We start from the raw sequence: 19,329 nt of genomic DNA, 5'->3' as shown, positions 1-19,329 counted from the left end.
GCGCAAGCGGCGGGGGGGGTGAATTTGCGACGCGGGCGGATGACGTAGGTGCGCGGGCGGCTCGACAGCATGGCGTCCGTTGCGCTGAGCGAGGCGGAAAAGGTGTACATCGTGCACGGCGTGCAGGTAGGCACCGCAGCGGCGTCGGCTGCTGGGTTCTCCCTTTGCGGCAGGTCGGAACCGCCGGGCGGGCGTTGATCGGGCCGAGCGTCCCATTAGAGGTGTAGTTAGCGTCTTTCGCATCTTCCCGAGCTGATGCGAGAGAGGGGTGCTAGCCAGGCCTGAGGGTCATCTGCTAACTCGGCCTTGGCACCTTGGACTGGACCGAGCCCCAGTGTTGTAGGACGTGGAGGAATGGGTTTGGGGGTGTGGGAGGCTTCTGGCTTTGCTTTTCCTCAGCCGGTGACTGGGAGGGCCTCCTCCACCCCCGGAGCTAACTGCCCCCCCATACCTGTGTCCCCCGGCCTCCCCAACCTCAGCCTACTCTGGCGGAGTTCTGGTCGCAGCTTCTCCCCATGCGTGCGCTAGCTGAAGCGTCCGGGGCTAGGATGGAGCCTTCCAGCCGCTCCATCACACGTTATAGCTCCACAGCTGAGAGCTGTTCACACTTGGAGCCCTGCCACTGGTTCCTGTGCTCCTTGTAGACAGGTGAGCCTGCATCTGGAAGGCGGTGTTCACGGTCCTGAGAGCGCTGTATCAGTCAGGATCAGCAATACTGGGGGTGCCCGAGTGGGTAAAACTATTTGAGAAAAGTAATTAGGGTTGCCTTCCCCTCTGTTGTTTCTTTGCCTCCACTTTGTAATGGTGATTTTAATCTGCCAAGGATACTCCTTGGGGAGCCATTAAAGGATATTTGGTCTCTAAATCAAAAACTTTTTTTATTTTTTTCTGGCCACAGCCATGAACTATTGATTCTGTCAGTTTGCCAGTTTTCTCTTACATTCCGTCTCTGAAAGTGGTTCCAAGGGATAGATGACAGGAGAGCTGGGTGTGCCTGGCTTTGCAGAGTTGGGCATGCTATCCGGAGTCTCCTTAGCACCTGAATCAGCCATCTGCTCCCATCCCGCCAAGGTGCCGTGGCCTCCTGGCCTCCTGTTTCTGTTAACTATCTGGAGTCAGACTGAATCCAGCCAGCTTGCTTTTGCAAGCAACAGTTTCACCTGAGTGACAGCCAGATGTCCCTGTTGAAATGAGGGCACCTCCACCTGGGGGCAGAACGAGGGTGATTTGCAATTAAGAAGTTGTCAAGTACCCGGCCTTCGACACAGGCAGCCTTAGGAGGAGGTCTGTGCTGCCCGTGTTGGAGAAGATCGCTTTTAGGACAGACTGTGAATCTTAGAAAAAAATTTTTTTAAAACATTGATTTCTTGTGAAACTCAATTATAGAGAGGAGATTGACAGTGGAAGATTAATCCTCTGTCCTCTGGCTCACTCCCCAGAAGGTCACAACTACTGGAGCTGGGTCAGGCCAAAGCCAGGCACCAGGAGCCTTATCCAGGTCTCCACGGGGAGGCAGAGGCCCTGCTGCTCTGGCCTCTTCTGCTTTCACAACTGCATGTGCAGGGAGTGGAGCAGCCAGCATGGGCACCCGTGGTGCAGGTGAAAGTGTTACTCCCTAGGATGTTAGAATTTGACTGTGCGTCGGCTGCTTTGAATAACTTACAAAACTAAAGATTCTTTTCATGAAGAAAGAAAATAGCTTTCAAAAAGTTATCTGGAATGAGGAAGCTCTCATGTGATGGGATGTGAGGCGATGTCCTGCAAGTTTGTTTTTCAGTTTTTATTTATTTAAGAAATAGTGTGAGCTCCCATTGGCTGGTTCGCTCCTCACGTGCTCACAGTGGCCACAGCTGGCTCAGAAGAAGCTTGCAACTAGGAACAGGATGAGAGTCTCCTGTTGAGTGGCAGGAAGCCTGTCACTTGAGCCATCACCACTACCTTCCCGTCTGCACAAGCCAGAGTGGGAAATCGTGCCCAGTGCTGGCGCTCCGTCACAGGAGGTGGACATGGCAGGTGCACGGCCGAGTACCTGCCCCTGGGACATTTGTTTAAAAGCGAAGTGTAAAAGAGGATTAGTAGTGTGCCAATCTTTGTAAAAGAAAGGGAGGGCTGATGCTGTTGGCATATCAGGTTAAGCTGCCGCCTGCAATGCTAGCATCCCACATAGGTGCCAGTTTGTGTTCCAGCTGCTCCACTTTTGATCTTGCTTTCTGTTAATGGTCGGGGAAAACAAAGAAGCTGGCCCAAATGGTTGGGCCTCACCACCCATGTGGGAAATCTGCAGGAAGCCCCGACTCAACCATCTGGGGAGTGACTTAGTAGCTGGAAGAGTTCTTTGTGTGTGTGTGTCTCCCCCAATAACTCTGACTTTCAAATAAGTAAATAAATATAATAATAATAACAGGACCCGGTGTGCACACACTGGGATCCCATATGGGCACTAGTTAGTATCCTGGCAGCCCCATTTCCTATCCAGCTTCCTGTTTGTGGCCTGGGAAAGTAGTCAGTGACAGTGCAAAGCCTTGGGACTTTGCACCTGCATGGAAGACGAAGAGGAGGCTCCTAGCTCCTGGCTTTGAATTGGTGCAGCTCCGGCCCTTGAGGCCACTTAGGGAGTGAATCAGCAGATAGATCTGTCTCTTCTCCTCTCTGTGTATCTGACTTTCCAATAAGAATAAATAAATCTTAAGAAAAAAATAATGATAGAAACATACAAAGTATGTTTACTCAGTTGTGCAAAGAAAATAGAAGAAACGAAGGGTAGAAATGAGCCTGAACCAGACCAGCACAGGACAGGTAGAGTGAGATTTCTGAGTACAACTTTTTTTTTTTTTTTTTTTTACAGCTTTGCGTCAGAACTATAGTAATCTCTTATTTGTTTATGATTTATTTTAATTTGGAAGGGTTATAGAGAGAGAACAAAAAATTGAGAGAGAGAGAGAGAGAGAGAGAGGGAGAAAGATATCTTCTATCTACTGATTCACTTCACCAAAGGTCCCCGCTGCCAGCTGGAAGCCAGGAGCTTCTTCCTGGTCTCCCATGTGGGTTCAGTGAACCAAGGATTTGACTCATTATCTGCTGTTTTCCCAGGCCATTAACAGGGAAGTGGATTGGGAAGTGGAGCAGCCCAGACTAGAATCAGCATTCTTATGGGATGCCAGAACTGCAGGCAAAGGATCAGCCTACCAAGGCACTTTGCTGGCTGTGGTAAAGGAAAATTGAAAACAAAGTTGCACACGAGCCTGTTACACATGAATCCTGTGACCATGCTGAATTCAGCGCATGAGAAAGAAGAACTAAAAGTACTGGAAACCAAATTCTAGTTGGGCACAATGAAGTTGTAGGTGATAAGAACTCTGTGCAAATACTATAGTGTTAGTAAATTTGTTTCTTCCCTAGGTGTGGATTAGCAGTAACTGTGTATCTACTAAGGTTCAACAAATGTGAAGATACTTTGTAGATAACGAGAGGCAACTTTCTCCCTAAGAAAGAAGTTACAGAGTAGAAAAGGAAAGTGGATATGAGCAGAGGAGTAGATAGAGTGATGTGGCTATGTGTGTATGAGCTGGTAACCATGCCCGTGTTCTCCAGCTCTGTGGGCTGAGGTCTAGAAGTGGTGCAACCCCCGGATTCTCGTTATTGATGAAAGGAACCAAAGCTTCTTGCAGAGGGTATACCAGAGACTGAGGTGTCTTGTTAGTCAATAAACTCAAAAAAGAAAAGGCAGAGTTGTGTTGGAAGGGCCCAAGCACAACCCCCAGGGAGCTGCCCCATGGCCCAGACTGGAATGCTTAGAGTGACAACACGAATGATGCTGAGGTGCAGTATGGCCTGCAGCGTGCGTCGTGTTACCGTCCAAGTATTGCAGTTGAAGAGACAGACAAGAGGGCAGAAAGGACAGCAGCACACAGAGCCCCTAAAGGTCATCTTCTACAGTAAGAGTCATCTGGCTTTTCCCCTAAGAGGCTTAATAGCCAAACTTTGTAGCTCTGCAGGTCCTGTGGTCCCTGGCACCTATTGCACAGCTCTGTGGCTGTGGCGCAAAGACAGTGGGAAGTTCTGACCCCGGGGGTCTGGTTGCATTTAGGTCAGAGGGCTGTGGTCGAGGCTTTGCTGCCCTGTACTTCTGACAACCCAACTCTGCATGATTTTCAGCACTGCAGATTTGGAGAGGGGTGGCTTTTCTCCTGTATGGGTGTTGCTTGGTTTTGGGTGCATATTCTGAGTGGTGATTTATGCTTTGGGGTCTGACGCACCAGCTGTAAGGCTTTGGGTGAATCTCTTAACATCTCCATGACTTCATTTCCCTTACAGTAATGTTAGGTCAGAGCTCTGGATGTCCTGCTAAGAAAAAAGGAGAAGCTATACTGTCTCTTTCTGGAAAGGAAGAGAGAAGTGGGCAGGGCAAGGTCAGCTTGACATTGCAGCCTGGAGGTTGTGCTTGTTGTCCTCAGGAAGACCTCCGCGTGGATGGCCGTGGCTGTGAGGACTACCGATGCGTCCAAGTGGAAACAGACGTGGTGTCCAACACCAGCGGGTCTGCCAGGGTCAAGCTGGTGAGTGCTGGGACCACAGTGCCTGCCCAGGCGAAGCCAGTGCACACCCACTGTGGCTTGTGGAACACAACTTTCCCTTGGGGGAACCCAAAACCCAAGCCCAGCTCAGGGGGGAAGAGGGGTCCTATCCAGAACAGAAGGTCCCAACACCTCCTTGGAAGTCACCTACCAAGTCCCAGCACTGCTCCAAGGGGTACTTGTCCAGATGGGGCAGGTGGTGGTGATTGGGTGCCTAGCTGCCTACCTGGAGTGAGGACCCTTCTTGTACGTGCCTGCAGGGTCACACAGACATCTTGGTGGGAGTGAAAGCGGAGATGGGGACGCCGAAGCTGGAGAAACCAAATGAAGGCTACCTGGAGTTCTTTGTTGACTGGTGAGTGCTATTGCAGGTGCTTTTTTTGGGAAATGGTTTGACAGGTGCAGACTCAGAATGTGAACCCGTAGATTCCCGGTGAACATGCTCTTAGTTTGTGTTACTTGTCGTTCGGTCGTTGCCTGCCAGGTGTTGACTCACCGCACCTCCTCTTAGGCTCCAGGTACAGGAGGTCTTGGCTCCAGACCTGCCCTTGTCTTTATCATCCAGCCCTCTCTGGATCTCTGTCTAGTAGTTTCAACTCCTGGCCTCAGCTCCTGACACCAGCTTCCCACTAATGGGAACTCTGGGAGATGGTGGTGATGGCTCAAGGTGGTTTCCACTCACATGGGAGACCTGGCTCCCAGCTTCAGCCTTGGCTGCGCACTGGCTGATGGAGGCATTTGAGGAATGAAGTAGCTGGTGCATTAGTGTGTTCTCTTTTTCACTCTTGTTTTGCCTCTTAAGTAAATAAATACGTTTTTTAAAAGTTCTTTCTCTCTCCATTGTTATCTCCCCCTCTAGGGGTAGGGGCTGTGTTTGGATTGCTGGCCTGATCCCATCTTCTGTCTGTACCCTTGTTTCTAGAAGCAGGTGCTGACAGCAGGCCTCCTGAAGCAGGTAAGGACCTCTGTTGGCTCCTGCTTATTGCCAGTGCGCAGGGTGATGCTGCAGGGCATCCCCAGGACCACCTTCGTGTTTGGAGACTGACCTCCCAAGAAAGGCAGAGTTACCAGGAGGGAGAGACAGAGATCTTCCATTTGCTCTTTCTTCCCCAAATGCCTGTGACAGCCAGAGCTGCGCCAGTCCGAAGACAGGAGCTTCTTCCAGGTCTCCCACATGGTTGTAGGGATCCAAAGGCTTTGACTTATATTCCACTGCTTTCTCAGCATTAACAGGGAGCTGGATGGGAAGTGGAGCAGCTAAACAAGCACCCTTATGGGATGCCAGCGTTGCAGGCAGTGGCTAATCCGTTACTCCACAATACCAGCCCCTCAAAATCTGTTAATATGATTTTCCTATGACTTTTTTTAAAGGACACGTACACCAGCTTGACTTGTGACAATTGCTGGGCTTTTGCTGGGGTCTGGTCACATAGACACCCTCTACTTAACACGTGGCGAAATTCCTAATCCTGGAAGAGCAGGTATTCAGCATAGCCCATATGATTTGCATAACCAAGGCACAGTAAATTGCCCCATTAGTTTCCTGTCAACAGCGAACACTCTGAAAGCCAAGTTAGATGCCAGCCATGGGCCAGCCCCACCATCAGGCCCTTCTGAAGCCGACAGCTCCTGGCCATCATGTCTGCCCCTTGCTGCAGTTGCTAATCCAGGTTTGTCCCCTCTCATGCAGCCTACAGAGGCCAGCTCTGGAGGACACTGTGCCTGGACATCAAGAACTGTCCACATCCACCTTCCTGACCAATTAGCCTCCTGGCCCATGCCTGCCATTCCTGCCCCTGCATTGCCTGTTCTCCCCGAGTCTCCACCTGCCTTTTCTCCTGGTTCTTCCTGGCTGTTGTCACAGTCTGAATTGGTAGTGACTGCCCTCCTCTCTGAGTTACTGTGGATGCTCCTGGGATAAGCAGAGAGCCTCTCCTGGCTTTGCCTGACTTGGAGCAGAAGGCAGTCCCCTTGGAGCAGAAAGGAACTGTGGCTTGCCTTCCTTTTCCTCCCTACCACTATCTTCTCCCCCGCCCCATATTTGTCTTGGACAGACCAAAGACAGTTCAGTGCCACCAAAGGAGGGGCACCGCTGGGCACAGGGATGCCTCTCCATACTCTCATGTCCCCTTCTTGGCAATGGGAGACTGACTCCAGCAGGGGAGGAGCCTTGGAGCTGTCCTCACTGCCATCTCGCTTTGCTGCCTGAGCGTGCCTGCTGGCTCTTGACCTCTACTCTGAGTCTTGGAAGGACCCCAGCTGTTTCCTTCCATCTGTCTCTTGTGGTCAGCTGGGCAGGTGGATGGTAGAGATGGGCAGGTACCAAGCATGGCCGACTGCTCCTGCTTTGGGGTTTTCACTTGAGTCTTTCAAGAGTGATGTATGCATTTTTTAATTCCCTATAAGCCAGCAAAGCCTTTCATCCTGGCCCAGTGACTAGGAGTGGCATCTGGGCACCTGTGGATAGGCACATAGAAACCGTGCCCCTCTACGACTCACACCTGCACCCTGGTACCTGGGGCCCAGCCTCTGCTCTGGAGCACCAGGCACTCGTTTATCCAGGGGCTCAGGTGCAGTCACCTAACCCACGGGAGGCAAGGGATTGACATCCTTAGCAGCAGCTTCCATGTGCTAATGACATCAATTCCCAGTGATGGAGAGATTTCCGGAAAGCTAATTGCTTTTCTGCCAGCTCACCTTGGTCTTGCCCACTTGATATCAAGAGACAAGGCTGCTCTTCCCCTCCCGTCCCACCCCACAACACACACAGTTTACCCCATTTCAGAGAATTGATGAAAACTTAGCTCTTGGCCCTTCGGAAAGGTCCCTGGGTGTCCTGTCCCCAGGCCGTGCTCAGATCTGCCTAAATTGGAAGCTTCCCCATTACATGGTTTTGGCTTGCTGGTTGTATCCCCAGCATGAACTCTTTAACATGAAAAGGTTGAAACCAAACTTCGCCCCCAAAGAATTCAGTGACTTGAGGCCACCTTCTGCCTACCACTAGGTGGCAGGCCACCAAGTACTCTTACCATCATTTACTCTCCACCTTGGAGAAAAAATTAGAGAAGGTATTTCACTCATAGATGTGTTGGTGTGCCTGGACTTGTCCCTTCCCCTTGGGATCTACCTGTTTTCTAAATAATGACTTGTCTTCATTAACATTGAAACAGAATCTTTTGGAGCCCTGACTATAGGTGTGCCATTACACCTGCTTGGTGCTGGTTGAAAAGGCACTGTTCTGGTTGTCTTTTTTTTTTCCTTTCTTTCTTTCTTTTAGGATTTATTCATTCTTATTGGAAAACAGAGTTACAGAGAGAAGGAGACAGAGAGAGAGAGATCTTCTGTCCACTGGTTCACTCCCCAAATGGCCACAATGACTAAACTTGGGTTAGTCTGAAGCCAGGAGCTCTCTTTGGGTCTCCCATAAAATTACAGGAACCTAAGGCCTTGGGCAGTCCTCCATTGCTTTTCCAGGCCATCAGCAGAGAGCTGGGTGAGAAGTGGAGCAGCAGCATATAAACCGGCACCCATATGGGATGCCAGTATCGCAGGTGGAGGTTTAGCCGGCTGTCATGGCACTGGCCTGGAAGGGCCGCTGTTCTTGAGTAAGGGGCTCTGGACTGAGGGCAAGGCAGAGGGGAGCCTGTAGAAGCTGTTTGAGGTGGTTGTTGGTGAGTTAGGACTCCTAGGTTCATGAAGTCATTTTCCCCCGAAGCTCCAAGTGAAGTTCTCCGTGAAGAGCTCAGAGCGTGCCAGTGTTCTCATAGTCACCAGTAGGGAAGCACCTGTGATTTCAGAAACAGTAGGTGTGTAGCCAGGGGGATCAGCTATGGGACCTGCCTCGAGGATCGAGGACCGTCACCTGCTCCGAGTGCCTGCTAACCCACTTTTCCAGCCCAGCTCCTGGCCTCACTTGACTTGAGGCTTGCAGGCGAAGCAACAATGAACCTAGTGTCCGAGGTTCCTTTCCAGGTTGTCATGGCCTTAATCTCAGCCAACCCCATTTAAAGCAGAAATGGTGCCATGCAGGAGGAGTGGGTGGAGGTGATGTGTCAGGAGGGGCGAGGATGGGGAGGGGCAGCATTCTCAGGGTTGTCTTAGTTGTCTTAGTTGCTTTGGAAATGCGTTCCCACAGTTCTGGGAAGAGGCTCTGGGCTGTGCTTTCTGCAGGGTCTCATTGGTTCTGGTAGCAATAAATGCAGGAGCCACATGATTGTATGCCAAAACACCCAGGTATATTCTTCCCTACCTGTGAGCAGGGCTGGAAGAATTTCCTAGCTGGCTGGCTCTGTGCTTGACAGAGAAGCTTTTTCCTTAGTGCTGCCTGGCCCTGTATTCTTGAACTCATCTGGGATCTAATAGCAGGTTCAGAGACCAGAACATTTGAGGCACAAGGTAAACCCAAGGAAGAGTTCATCTGACTGATGTCAGAGTGCAGGCCAAGTGTGTGGCGTTAACACTGAGGAGGCACAGGGACACCTAGCAGATAAGGGTTAGCTCCCCGACATTGGTTTGACCTTGTGACTCAGCTTCCTAATTTCCAGAGCAAGATTAATTGCTTCTGGATTGTGGTGAGAACTGAGTGAGTACATCAATGGGTTTAGAGTCATGCTGTTTTGCAGTAACAGTAGTATTGTGCTTCCCTCCATGCAAAATGACCTAATGGAACTGTCTAGAGTCTTACAATGTCATCCTGCAGATCAGATCCCCAGCCTGGAAGATTTTTGGTGTTGAAGTTGGCCGCATTCACCAGCACTCCCCCCACCCTTGTAGACTATGGCCACTGGCTGGGGTCTGCAGAGTTCCCTGGGCGAGGTCTCCAAGGCCCCCACTGGACCCACATTTCTGCCAGCTCCATCAGAAGTCCTCAGCTTGGGGAGTGAGTCAGCAGACAGTGACATCTCTGCTTCTCTGCCAAATAAATAAAAAGCAGTTTAGCCCAGTGTCGGGAAACAAAACAAAGCAAAACAAAACAGTGGGACCCAGTTTTGTAGATAGATGTAGACAGTGAGACCAGGGAGGTTCTGTGAACCGTGCCCTAGGGCTGATCCATGCATTAATCCTGAAGTCATTAGTCACACCCAGGCAAATGTCCCCACTGTAATCAGGAAAAGGGACGTTCCAAGCCTTGGTATCTTGGACTGGATTTGTCTATGCAGACATCTTCGGATGGGTGTGTTTTTTGAGCACTTTAAACATGGCACTTAATATTGATTGCTTAACACTCAGATTAGACACAAGTTGAGTTTTGTTGGCTGAGTGGAATGAAAACTTGATCCCTGGTGATTTGATTATTTCACCACAAATGAGCTGCTTTTCGTGGCCTGATGCCTGAGTCCAGGGAGGCCCCCGTGAGGTTGACATGCAACAATGATCTATGGGGACTTTAAATTTGGCTTCTGCTATCTGACTATGTGAGGGGAAGATTCTTCACGTTAAGTAGAGTTCCACAGTGATGTCATCTCATGGCTGCGAGTTCATCCGCAACACCAGTGCGAGTGTGATTAAGTGGCTGTGTTAGTGGGGTGGGCAAAACCTTGGACCTTCACACGGGTTTTGCTTTGCTGGAGTCCCACTACCTCCCTGTGGCCTGACCTTGGGAGCTGAGGTCTGCTATGTTCACCCCTGTCCCCACCCTGCTGCTTCTATCGTGAAATCCCCCCGTCCTTGCTGGCTTTGGATCTGTATCTGCCCGGGCCCTGGGCACTGGGGCAAGAGGAGGAGAGGCTAAAGCGCCACATTGTGCGATTGGTATTTAATCAGCCAACAGTCTGTCTTGCATTCATTTTTCTTTTTTTTGTATAGTGATGATGTAAAAAGTGCTTGCTATAACCCTGACATTCTAAGTCGTTCCAGAAAAGTTAGGGAACTTATATTGTGATTTTTGTGTTGGGAATCAGCCTTGAAACAGATGGGGTATATATCAGGCAGCCCCTGCACGGGCACAAGTGTGTACTGTTCAGCTCCGCAGCTTCCTCGGCCTACTTGAGAGGAGTATTTATAGTGCTCTGAAGATAAGAGTTAATTATTGCCAGCCGAGGTCTGCAGAACCATTGCCCCTGTTTCTCTTTGGCTGCATGTGGTCTCTGTGAGAAGTCCTGGGAAGTTCCGTCACCTGCTCAACCCAGGGCATGGTGCTAGTTGGCCCAGCAGCCAGGCAAGTGCCTCCCTTTTCTTGTCAGTGTTGCACCTGGAACGGAGAACAAAGCCTGGTCTGGATCCCTCTTAATTTGCAAAGGCTCATCCAGCTTTTCTTGTGCTGTTCCATGTAGCTCAGCCAATGCCACTCCGGAGTTTGAAGGTCGAGGAGGTGATGACCTTGGCACCGAGATCGCCAACACCCTGTACCGGATATTTAACCAGGGCAGCCTGGACCTGAAGTCGCTGTGCATTAGTCCTCGGGAGCACTGCTGGATCCTCTATGTGGATGTGCTGGTGAGTGCACAGAGCGCCCGCGTTGCTCTGCTTGGTGTGGGTTGAGGTGGCGGGCTGCTCTCTGCCCGCTGCTTCTCCCCTCATTCAGCGTGGTTGCTTCTGACATCCAGGCAGAATGAGAAATAAGGAGACACAGTCTCCTACAATCTTTCATTACTGCAGCATGTATGTGAAGAACATGCATATAATGCTAGTCTATAATAAAATTAGATTCATAACATGAAGCCCCTAAAATTATCCACGGAAGTTGTTAGGGAAACAGCAGAGCTGCTCTCTGGATGGTGTCCGAGTTGTTGGGAAAGTTTAGATGTGGTTACATGCTGGAGTCCTGCTCCAGTTGAGTTCAGAATTCACGAAGGGTGCGTGGATGAGGCGCAAAGAGGAAAGAAAGGCGGACCACTAGGATTTCATGATCATAGTGGACAACGTGGGAAAGCTGTCCGCTTTATTTATACAAAATCAGTGAAACTCTGGCTCAGACTTCTTACGTCATGGTCAAGTTGGGAATTTCTAAGGATAATTCTGCCATTAGTTTTACCCAGAAACAATAGAAGTTCCTGCTACAATTCTTACCCTACAACTCAATCTTGTATCACAAAGAAAAGGGGAATCTAAAGAATGAGGAAAGAATGAAAGCCTAAATATAGGTCCCTTGATTAGCATAAGGTCAATGGGGACAGCCAAGACAGTAGGAATAATAGAAGGCCCTTTTGCAAGATAACCTCTGAGTTCACATTGAGTGAAAGACCAGCCTCACAGTAGCAAACAGTGCCTGGATGGATTAAAATTCTTCCGCAGGACGGTCCCGTATCCATGCAAAAGAAGGTGGAGCTGCATTCAGGTGGTTTCACACTCATGTCTCCCACATTTACTGCATGGACCCCAACAGTTACAGTCTGTGGAGTGCTGAGGAGCTTTTAGAGGCGTTTCCATTCAGATCTTACATATTTTTTGGACACTGTTATGGTTCTCTTTGATAAATGAAGAAAAAGTCCCTGACTTGCCCAGGCCTTCCCTGCCTGTGCAGAGTTGCGGTTGGCATCTTTGCCCACGGGCAAGGGCTTGTGGGCGAGACGTTAGTCTTCACTATGATTGGTGTAGAACCTGCAGGTGCTTCTCAACAATCACATGCAAGAAGTAGCTCCAGTGGGCCCAGCGCGGTGGCCTAGTGGCTGAATCCTTGCCTTGCATCCAGTGGGATCCCATATAGGTTTCACTTTCCAGTTCTCTGCTGGTGGCCTGGGAAAGCAGCAGAGGACAGCCCAATTCCTTGGGACACTACACCTACAAGGGAGATGCAGAAGAAACTCCTGGCTTCAAATAGGCTCAGCTCTAGCCACAGCGACCACTTGGGGAGTAAACCAGTGGACAGAAGATCTTTGTCTCTGTATCGCCTGTTCTCTGTAAAACTGCCTTTCCAATAAAATCATAAGATAAATCTAAAAAAAAGTGACTCCACTAGTAGACATGAACTTGATCTGCAGCTGTAGCATCATTGGCCACCATTTCTGACCACTAGAGGCCAGATGTGTGTTAGCAAGACCGGAGTGAGATTTGTGATGGAGTTGGGAGCTGTCCAGGGCAAAAGAAAGGCAAGCCTTCCTGCATCGGTGTAGGCCCTGCTGGCTGCAGTGCCTCTGAGAGGAGCAGTGCAGCATGCCCAGCCGTCGGTGGTACCGCAGCCCGAGCCAGCTGAGACTTTGCTGCATGGCCTAGCGTGAACACCGCCCCAAGGCTGTGCCTGAGATGAGACTGAGTTTGTGCACCAGCCACTGTGCTGTGGTCACTGACAGAAAGCAGGCCCATGTTCTGGTTTTTAGCTAGCAGGCACACTGCTGTGCTCCTTAGGAATCAGGGTCCTTCGTCCAGGGTCATACAGCAATGAGTGATGCCTGCTTTCTCTTCCCTCCTCAATTCCTGTCTCCTGTAGCTGTTGGAGTGCGGTGGCAATCTGTTTGATGCCATTTCTATTGCTGTAAAGGCTGCTCTCTTCAATACAAGGTGAGTCTTCCCGAGCAGACACTTAGAACACAGAACACCAAGGAATTCCCTGCTGTAGCTTATCAGTACAGAGAACAGAGCTGTTCAGCCTTGAACATGGCGCTATCTGACGTTCAGCTGAAACAAGCAGAGATTGCCCAAGCCTAACCATATGTGGGCACTTAGATGTTTATTGCTGTTTTCCTTAGTGAGCATGTACCGTGTAGGAAGGCAGTAGAGAATTACAGAAAAGCACAGAAAAGAAGATACCAGCTGCAGGCCAACCATGCCAAGGCTCTCAGCTGGTAGGTGAGCTCCATGGGCAGGGCTGGCCCATGTTGTAGCTCCTGCATCCCCAGGACACACCCGGCACGTAGTATGTGCCCACTGTTTCATGGCTGTACACATGAGGGTTTTAAAAGCAGAGTAGCAGCTTGCTGCTGAGATTCGGGTGGGAACAGGCTGCGTTGACGCAGCTCTGACCTGGCTTCCCAGAGAGGCTGAGGAAGGGATGAGGCCTGAAGCTTCACTGGAAGGTCTTTTTGAAGACTGACATTTCTTCTGACTGATGAAATGTCTTTCCGCATTCTGCACACCATGCACTTTACAGTGTCTCTGAGTAAACGTGTGTGGGGCGGGGGGGAGCGGGTAGTTGAACACGTGAGGGTTTCTGTTATGGTAACAAGGGATCCTGAGAATTTAGAAATAAGGATTAGCAACACTTGAAATGAGATTGAGTGTATGCGCCAGCCAGTGTGCTATGGTCACTGACAGCTCTCCAGGAAAGCAGGCCCATGTTCTGGTCTTGCCAAAGGAAATAGTTAAAGAAGTGAGCAAAGATACTTCTTCCAGGATGTGCATCACAACTTCTTTGTGATGGTGAGAAATTGGATACGGGCCTGTGGCCTAGCCCTGGGTTGGAATCTGCATCTCAGCAGATCCTGAGGTTGTGCCTCTGCAAGGCTGTCACCGCCTGCAGCCCTCGCAGGCTGCTCTCTGTGTGCTGTACTTTTGGTAGCTCTGTTTGATATAATATTTCGTAATTCTGAAATTTTGTATTTATATTGCTAGATAAATGTAGATGTCTCACAGTTTTCATTGTAATTGGCTTCCCCTAGAATGTGGACAGCCCTTTACCCAGGCAGGGTCTGAGGGTATTCCTAAGCCTTCTGCCCAACCATGCTATGGCTAAAGGGTTAGGAATTTGTGTGTGTGTGTGTGTGTGTCCGTCCCCGTGTGTCCATGCTTAGTGTGGAACATGCCAACCAAAAACAGATCACATGACTTGTGAGATCGTTTGGCACTTAGACCTGGGGCTGTTTCTGTGGGGGCTGCAGCCAGGGCCGACCCTAGCAGGACTCCTTGGCTCCAATGGATGTTGTTGACTGCAGCCCTCCTGACTGGGTATCACCTGTGTAGGGGGCGCCGGGAGGACTGACTCCTGGGAGTTTACCTTACAGGAACTGGTAAAGCCCTGAGGCTGTTTCCATTATGATGGCTGGGTGGCCCTCCTCTGCCTCCCTGCCTCCCCAGACTGGAGTGGATGGGTTAAAGCTGGCTCCAAGCACCAGCTCCGAGGGGCCGTGAGCCCCTGCCTCCCTGCAGACACTGCTCTAGAAGATAGCTCCCATTCTGAAGCAGTAGATGAGCTTTTGACTTAGTACCAATGGAAGCACGCAGTATGCTGTCTCTGGGGTCTGCCTCGTTCTCTGAGCACTGCATTTGGATGATTCTGTGCTGTTGTCTGTGTTCGTAGCTCCTTTGATCTGTGTGAGGTTCCAATTGTAACTGTCATAGTTCGTCCATTCTATAGTGATGGACATCCCGGTGGTTTCCAATTTTTAGCTGTCACAAATTGTGCTAGACACGAACATGGACTTAAATCTATTTTTTTGCTAGGAAAGAATCAAAATTCTGGGTCACAGAATCTGGCTGTATTTGGTTTTTCTTTAACAGACAAGACAGTTTTCCAGGTGCGTTTGCCAGTTGATATTCCCACTAGCAGTGGGTGAGTTCTAGGTTGCTCCACATCTTGGCTAGTTTTGGGTGTTTGTTTTTGTTAACAGTAGCCATTCTCTTGAGTGGGTCTTTTTTTTTCCCCCTTTTTTGGGTTTTTGTTGTTTGTTTTGTTTTATTTTTTCTTGAGTGAGTCTTGAAATGACTTTGTAATTTTAACTTCTATTTCCCTGGGACATATTTAGTCTGAGCACATTTTCATGTGTTTCTTGGTGACTTGCCTAACCTCTTATGAAGTCCCACTGGGTCTCCCCCACCTTTTAAAATTATTAAATAAATGAGTCTCATCAATATTTGTGACAGGTGCATAAGTTCAGAATTTTTAAAAAAATTTTTTCTTCTATTTTAAATTTTATGATATAATTCCATAGGCTCTGGGATTTCCCGTTCCCTCTCCCCAACTTATTTCCCCAATATTATTGCAATAGTATAATATTTCATAAGCAGTCATAAGTCCATCATTCTGTTATTTTTTTTTAAGATTTATTTTTATTATTATTTTTTTTATTGGAAAGGCGGATATACAGAGAGAAGAGACAGAGAGGAAGATCTTCCATCCGATGATTCACTCCCCAAGTGAGCACAACGGCCGATGCTATGCCGATCCAAAGCCAGGAGCCTCTTCCGGGTCTCCCACGTGGGTGCAGGGTCCCAAAGCTTTGGGCCGTCCTCGACTGCTTTCCCAGGCCACAGGCAGGGAGCTGGATGGGAAGCCCATCATTCTGTTATTTAAATGTGTCCTGACATTGCTGGTACAGGCAGTGGCAGACAGTCCAGCATCCTATTGTCAAGATATACCTGTTGGGTCTTTTTGCCTATTTCTGTGTTCAGTTACTTTTTGTTATGTTTTGAGGGAATATATTCTGTTTTTAAAAAAGATTTATTTATATTTATTGGAAAGGCAAATCAGATTTATGGAGAGAAGAACAGATGGAAAGCTCTTCATCTGCTGGTTCACTCCCCAAATGAGCCAGTCAAAAGCCAAGAGCCAGGAGCTTCTTCCAGGTCTTCCACACAGGTGTAGAGTCCCAAGGCCCTGGGCCATCCTCTACTGCTTCCCCAGGCCATAAGCAGGGAGCTGGATGGGAAGTGGAGCAGCTGGAACATGAGCCAATGCCCATTTGGGATTGATCTCAGCACTTGCAAGTTGAGGATTTAGTCAATTGTGCCATCACACTGGGCCCAGGAATATGGAATATATTCTTCAATATACCAGATATATATTTATAAACATTGTCTTCACTCTGGATTATCCTTTTTAAGTGTCACCTGGCAAGCAGAAATTTATAATGCTAAATATAATTGAGTCTATACTTTACTCTTTATGTCAAACATTTCTCGTGTCCTTCCCAGAATCTTCATGTTTTCCTGGAGCATGAAGATGCTCAGTTTTCCTCTGTGGGCCTTGTTGTCTTATTTTCACATTGATGTATCACAGTCTGTTGGTGTGGGTCTTTGTGAATGTTTTGAGAGGATTGAGACCCATTGTCTTCTCATGTGAATATGTGATTAACACTGTGATTTTCTCACAGAGCCCCTTTCCTTGCTGCTCTTACCTCTGCTTGTCACGGGGATGACAGAATGGCTGTGATGAAGTGCAAGGGTGACATAACTGTCTTGTCAGGTCTCTGTTCTGGATCCCAAGCAGAAGAAGTTCTTTTTCCTCCTGGTAAGTGAGAGTTAGAGTTGTGCCTCTGTTTCCAGGATACCAAGAGTTTCTGTTGTAGAAGATGAAGAGGGGTCGAAGGAGATTGAACTGTCTGATGACCCTTACGACTGTATCCAGCTCAGCGTGGAGAATGTTCCCTGCATCGTCACCCTGTGCAAGGTGGGAGCTTTTTTTAAGGTGCCTATGGGTCTCCTCTAACCGCAACCTGTTGAATAGATTGAGAAGTTAACAGTTTCGTGAACCGTACAGGAGTCCTCTTAGCACAGTGATTTGGTTGTGCTAGAAATGGCTGCCGTGATCAGCTCATTGTAATGAGCAGATAGGGCGCAGGATCCTGGGAGCCCCACAGGAGGGGTCCCAGTGACGACAGTGCTCTGGGGTCTTTGGCGGTTGAGTAGTGACAAGTGGCAGACACTGATGTCTCTGTGGACCCCAACATTCATGTCTGTGATGCGAGTGTCTTGTGTGCCAGGTGTGGTTTTTGCAGTAAAAGAGCAGAGACGGGCTCAGCCTGGCATTTGGGCGGATGCTGCTGTGTGCTGAGTGCTGCCTCCAGGATATGCAAAGATGGCCCAGGTCTGGCTGCTTTCACATGGGACGCATAAACATAGGCCTGAATGACTTAAGTTTCATTCCATTAAAGCCACATCATGAACTTGGAGTGTGGTGAAACGCTCAGATGGGAGGGTATTGGGACCAAAGCCCATTCGCACTTGACTCCTGCTTGAGCTTCTCCCTCAGCACCAACCCTCTAGGTACACCTGTGCCACCCACGAAATGCATGGCTTTGTGTGTGAATTTCTTCCTGGTGTCCTGTGTTGGAAGGCCTTGGTGGTCTCTGATTTGGATTATCTTTGCCCCTCTGCACCCCAGATCACCACTTCACAGTTCAGTTACCCCATTTGTACGTTAGCCCACTGTAGAACTGTTGCGCGTCTCTTGAAATACTTTCCATAGGAGCACCTCTGAAACGACCTTGAGTGGGGGTGCGAGTCCTTCTCTTGGGGTGGATCTGCCCACCCCCGAACCATGGGGGGTTGTGCGTGACACACACGTGTGCTGCGCTGCCTGGACTTTTGCAGATTGGCTATCGGCATGTGGTGGACGCCACTCTCCAGGAGGAGGCCTGCTCCTTGGCCAGCCTGCTGGTGTCGGTGACCAGCAAGGGAGTCGTGACGTGCATGAGGAAAGTAGGCAAGGGCAGCCTGGACCCCGAGAGCATCTTCGAGATGATGGAGGTGAGACTGGGCCTGGTGGGAGTGCTTCCTGCAGTCTCCTTCCTGGGCTCAGAGCTTGGCAGGAAGCTGGTGTGTGTTGCATTTCTGTTGACCTGGCCACACGGGGTACAAGCGGGGGCCCTGCCCTCCCAGGAAAGGCACCTGCCAGTTTCCATTGCTTGTCCCCTGATCCCAGGCTCACCTGTTGCTAAATGGAAACACTGGCCTTTGGTAACATGGGCACCTGCAGCTCCCCCGTAGCAAGCTTCTGTGATTTGATGAAGAGGGGGACCACTGAATTCCTGGAACCAGGGCCTGGAGGGTGGCTGCCTGCCCACTTCTTCACAGGTGTCTGAGGCTTGTCCAGGGACGAGGGCCGCAAGCTGCTCTGGCCGCTTTGACTGCTTGTTCTATTGATCTTCGTGGGATTAGAACCTAGAGCTGAGATTAAGAGTTTTAATAGACTTCAGTGGGTTTTGTTGTTGTTGTTTTGGGGTTTTTTTTCTTTCTCTTTTTTGGACAACAGCCCATGTGTTTGCTTGCTGCCAATGATTTCTGGCATCTCCATGCATGACGTTAACACCAAAAGACCTGGCCAGGTTTTGACCTTGGCTGTGCAGAGGCCTGGGGCGGGTGACCTAGAATCCTCTCATTAGGCTGTCCTCAGCTTAGTCTGTCCTCCACGCGGCCAGGGGTGCCTCCCCAGTCTCCCTCTGCCTTCCCACAGAAGTACCGTGTGGCCTGGCCAAGCGCTCTGCCACTGAACCATGGTGACAGCAGGAATGCCGAGCATGTGCCCATGGGCCAGGAAGCTTGGTGCCGCCTCCTGCTTGCCAGGGGTTGGGCTGTCTGGCTCGGGTTTTGTGGGAGTTTTGTTTTGTTTTGTTTTTGTGTATGTTGTTTCAGTAGGAAAGATTTCCTAAAATGCAACTGTGATGTTGGTGGTGTTGGGGTTTCAGGTTTGTTTTGTTTTCATTAAATGAAAGTCCCTCAAGGCAGAAGAGTCTGTGCACCACAGGCACAGGTGTGGCTCTTCAAAAAGGGAGACTGGTGATGTGAGTGGACGCGCCTCACGCGTGGGCCGGTGCTTTCTCCCGCCCCTCCTGTCCTCTACAGACCGGCGAGCGTGTGGGCAAGGCGCTGCACGCCTCCCTGCAGAGCATCCTGCACAAGGAGGAGAGCCTGGGGCCCAAAAGGCAGAAGGTCGGATTCCTGGGATGACTCGCACGGCACCCACTCGGCAGTGCTGCCTGCTCCCACCTCCTCTTGAGCCGGAGCGTGTACATATTTGTGTTCGCTGTCACGAATGGCAGGCAACGTTTGTACCTGTAAGATTAAAGTCTCTTTTCTGGTAAGGTGTGCTGTGGCTGAGTTCTTCCACTCCAAGCCAGGATGCCGTCAGTTCAGAGAGCTGCCGCCAGGGACAGGGTCATGGGCT

General features: G+C 49.8%; 1 protein-coding gene across 1 annotated transcript; it reads left to right on the top strand.

Moving 5' to 3' along the window:
- Nucleotides 1-29: 29 nt before the first annotated feature.
- On the top strand, nt 30-19,246 carry EXOSC7 (exosome component 7). The gene is made up of 8 exons (XM_040994336.1): nt 30-126; nt 4,455-4,556; nt 4,835-4,929; nt 10,847-11,009; nt 12,940-13,010; nt 16,710-16,833; nt 17,757-17,912; nt 19,008-19,246. Exons 1-8 carry the CDS (start codon nt 70-72, stop codon nt 19,110-19,112), a joined length of 873 nt encoding a protein of 290 aa, XP_040850270.1. The 5' UTR covers nt 30-69; the 3' UTR covers nt 19,113-19,246.
- Nucleotides 19,247-19,329: the final 83 nt, after the last annotated feature.

Source organism: Ochotona curzoniae, unplaced genomic scaffold (genome assembly GCF_017591425.1).
Source record: "Ochotona curzoniae isolate NIBS_2020 unplaced genomic scaffold, NIBS_Ocur_1.0 contig_908, whole genome shotgun sequence".
NCBI lineage: Eukaryota > Metazoa > Chordata > Mammalia > Lagomorpha > Ochotonidae > Ochotona > Ochotona curzoniae.
This window is presented reverse-complemented; position numbering and strand designations above follow the sequence as displayed.

What these genes read in the sequence shown, in the direction of transcription:
- EXOSC7 (XM_040994336.1), top strand. Translation starts at nt 70, where the DNA reads ATGGCGTCCGTTGCGCTGAGCGAGGCGGAAAAGGTGTACATCGTGCAC. An exon ending in CTGGAGTTCTTTGTTGACTG is followed by an intron (nt 4,930 to 10,846) that starts GTGAGTGCTATT and finishes TGTTCCATGTAG; the next exon opens with CTCAGCCAATGCCACTCCGG. An exon ending in GCATCGTCACCCTGTGCAAG is followed by an intron (nt 16,834 to 17,756) that starts GTGGGAGCTTTT and finishes GGACTTTTGCAG; the next exon opens with ATTGGCTATCGGCATGTGGT.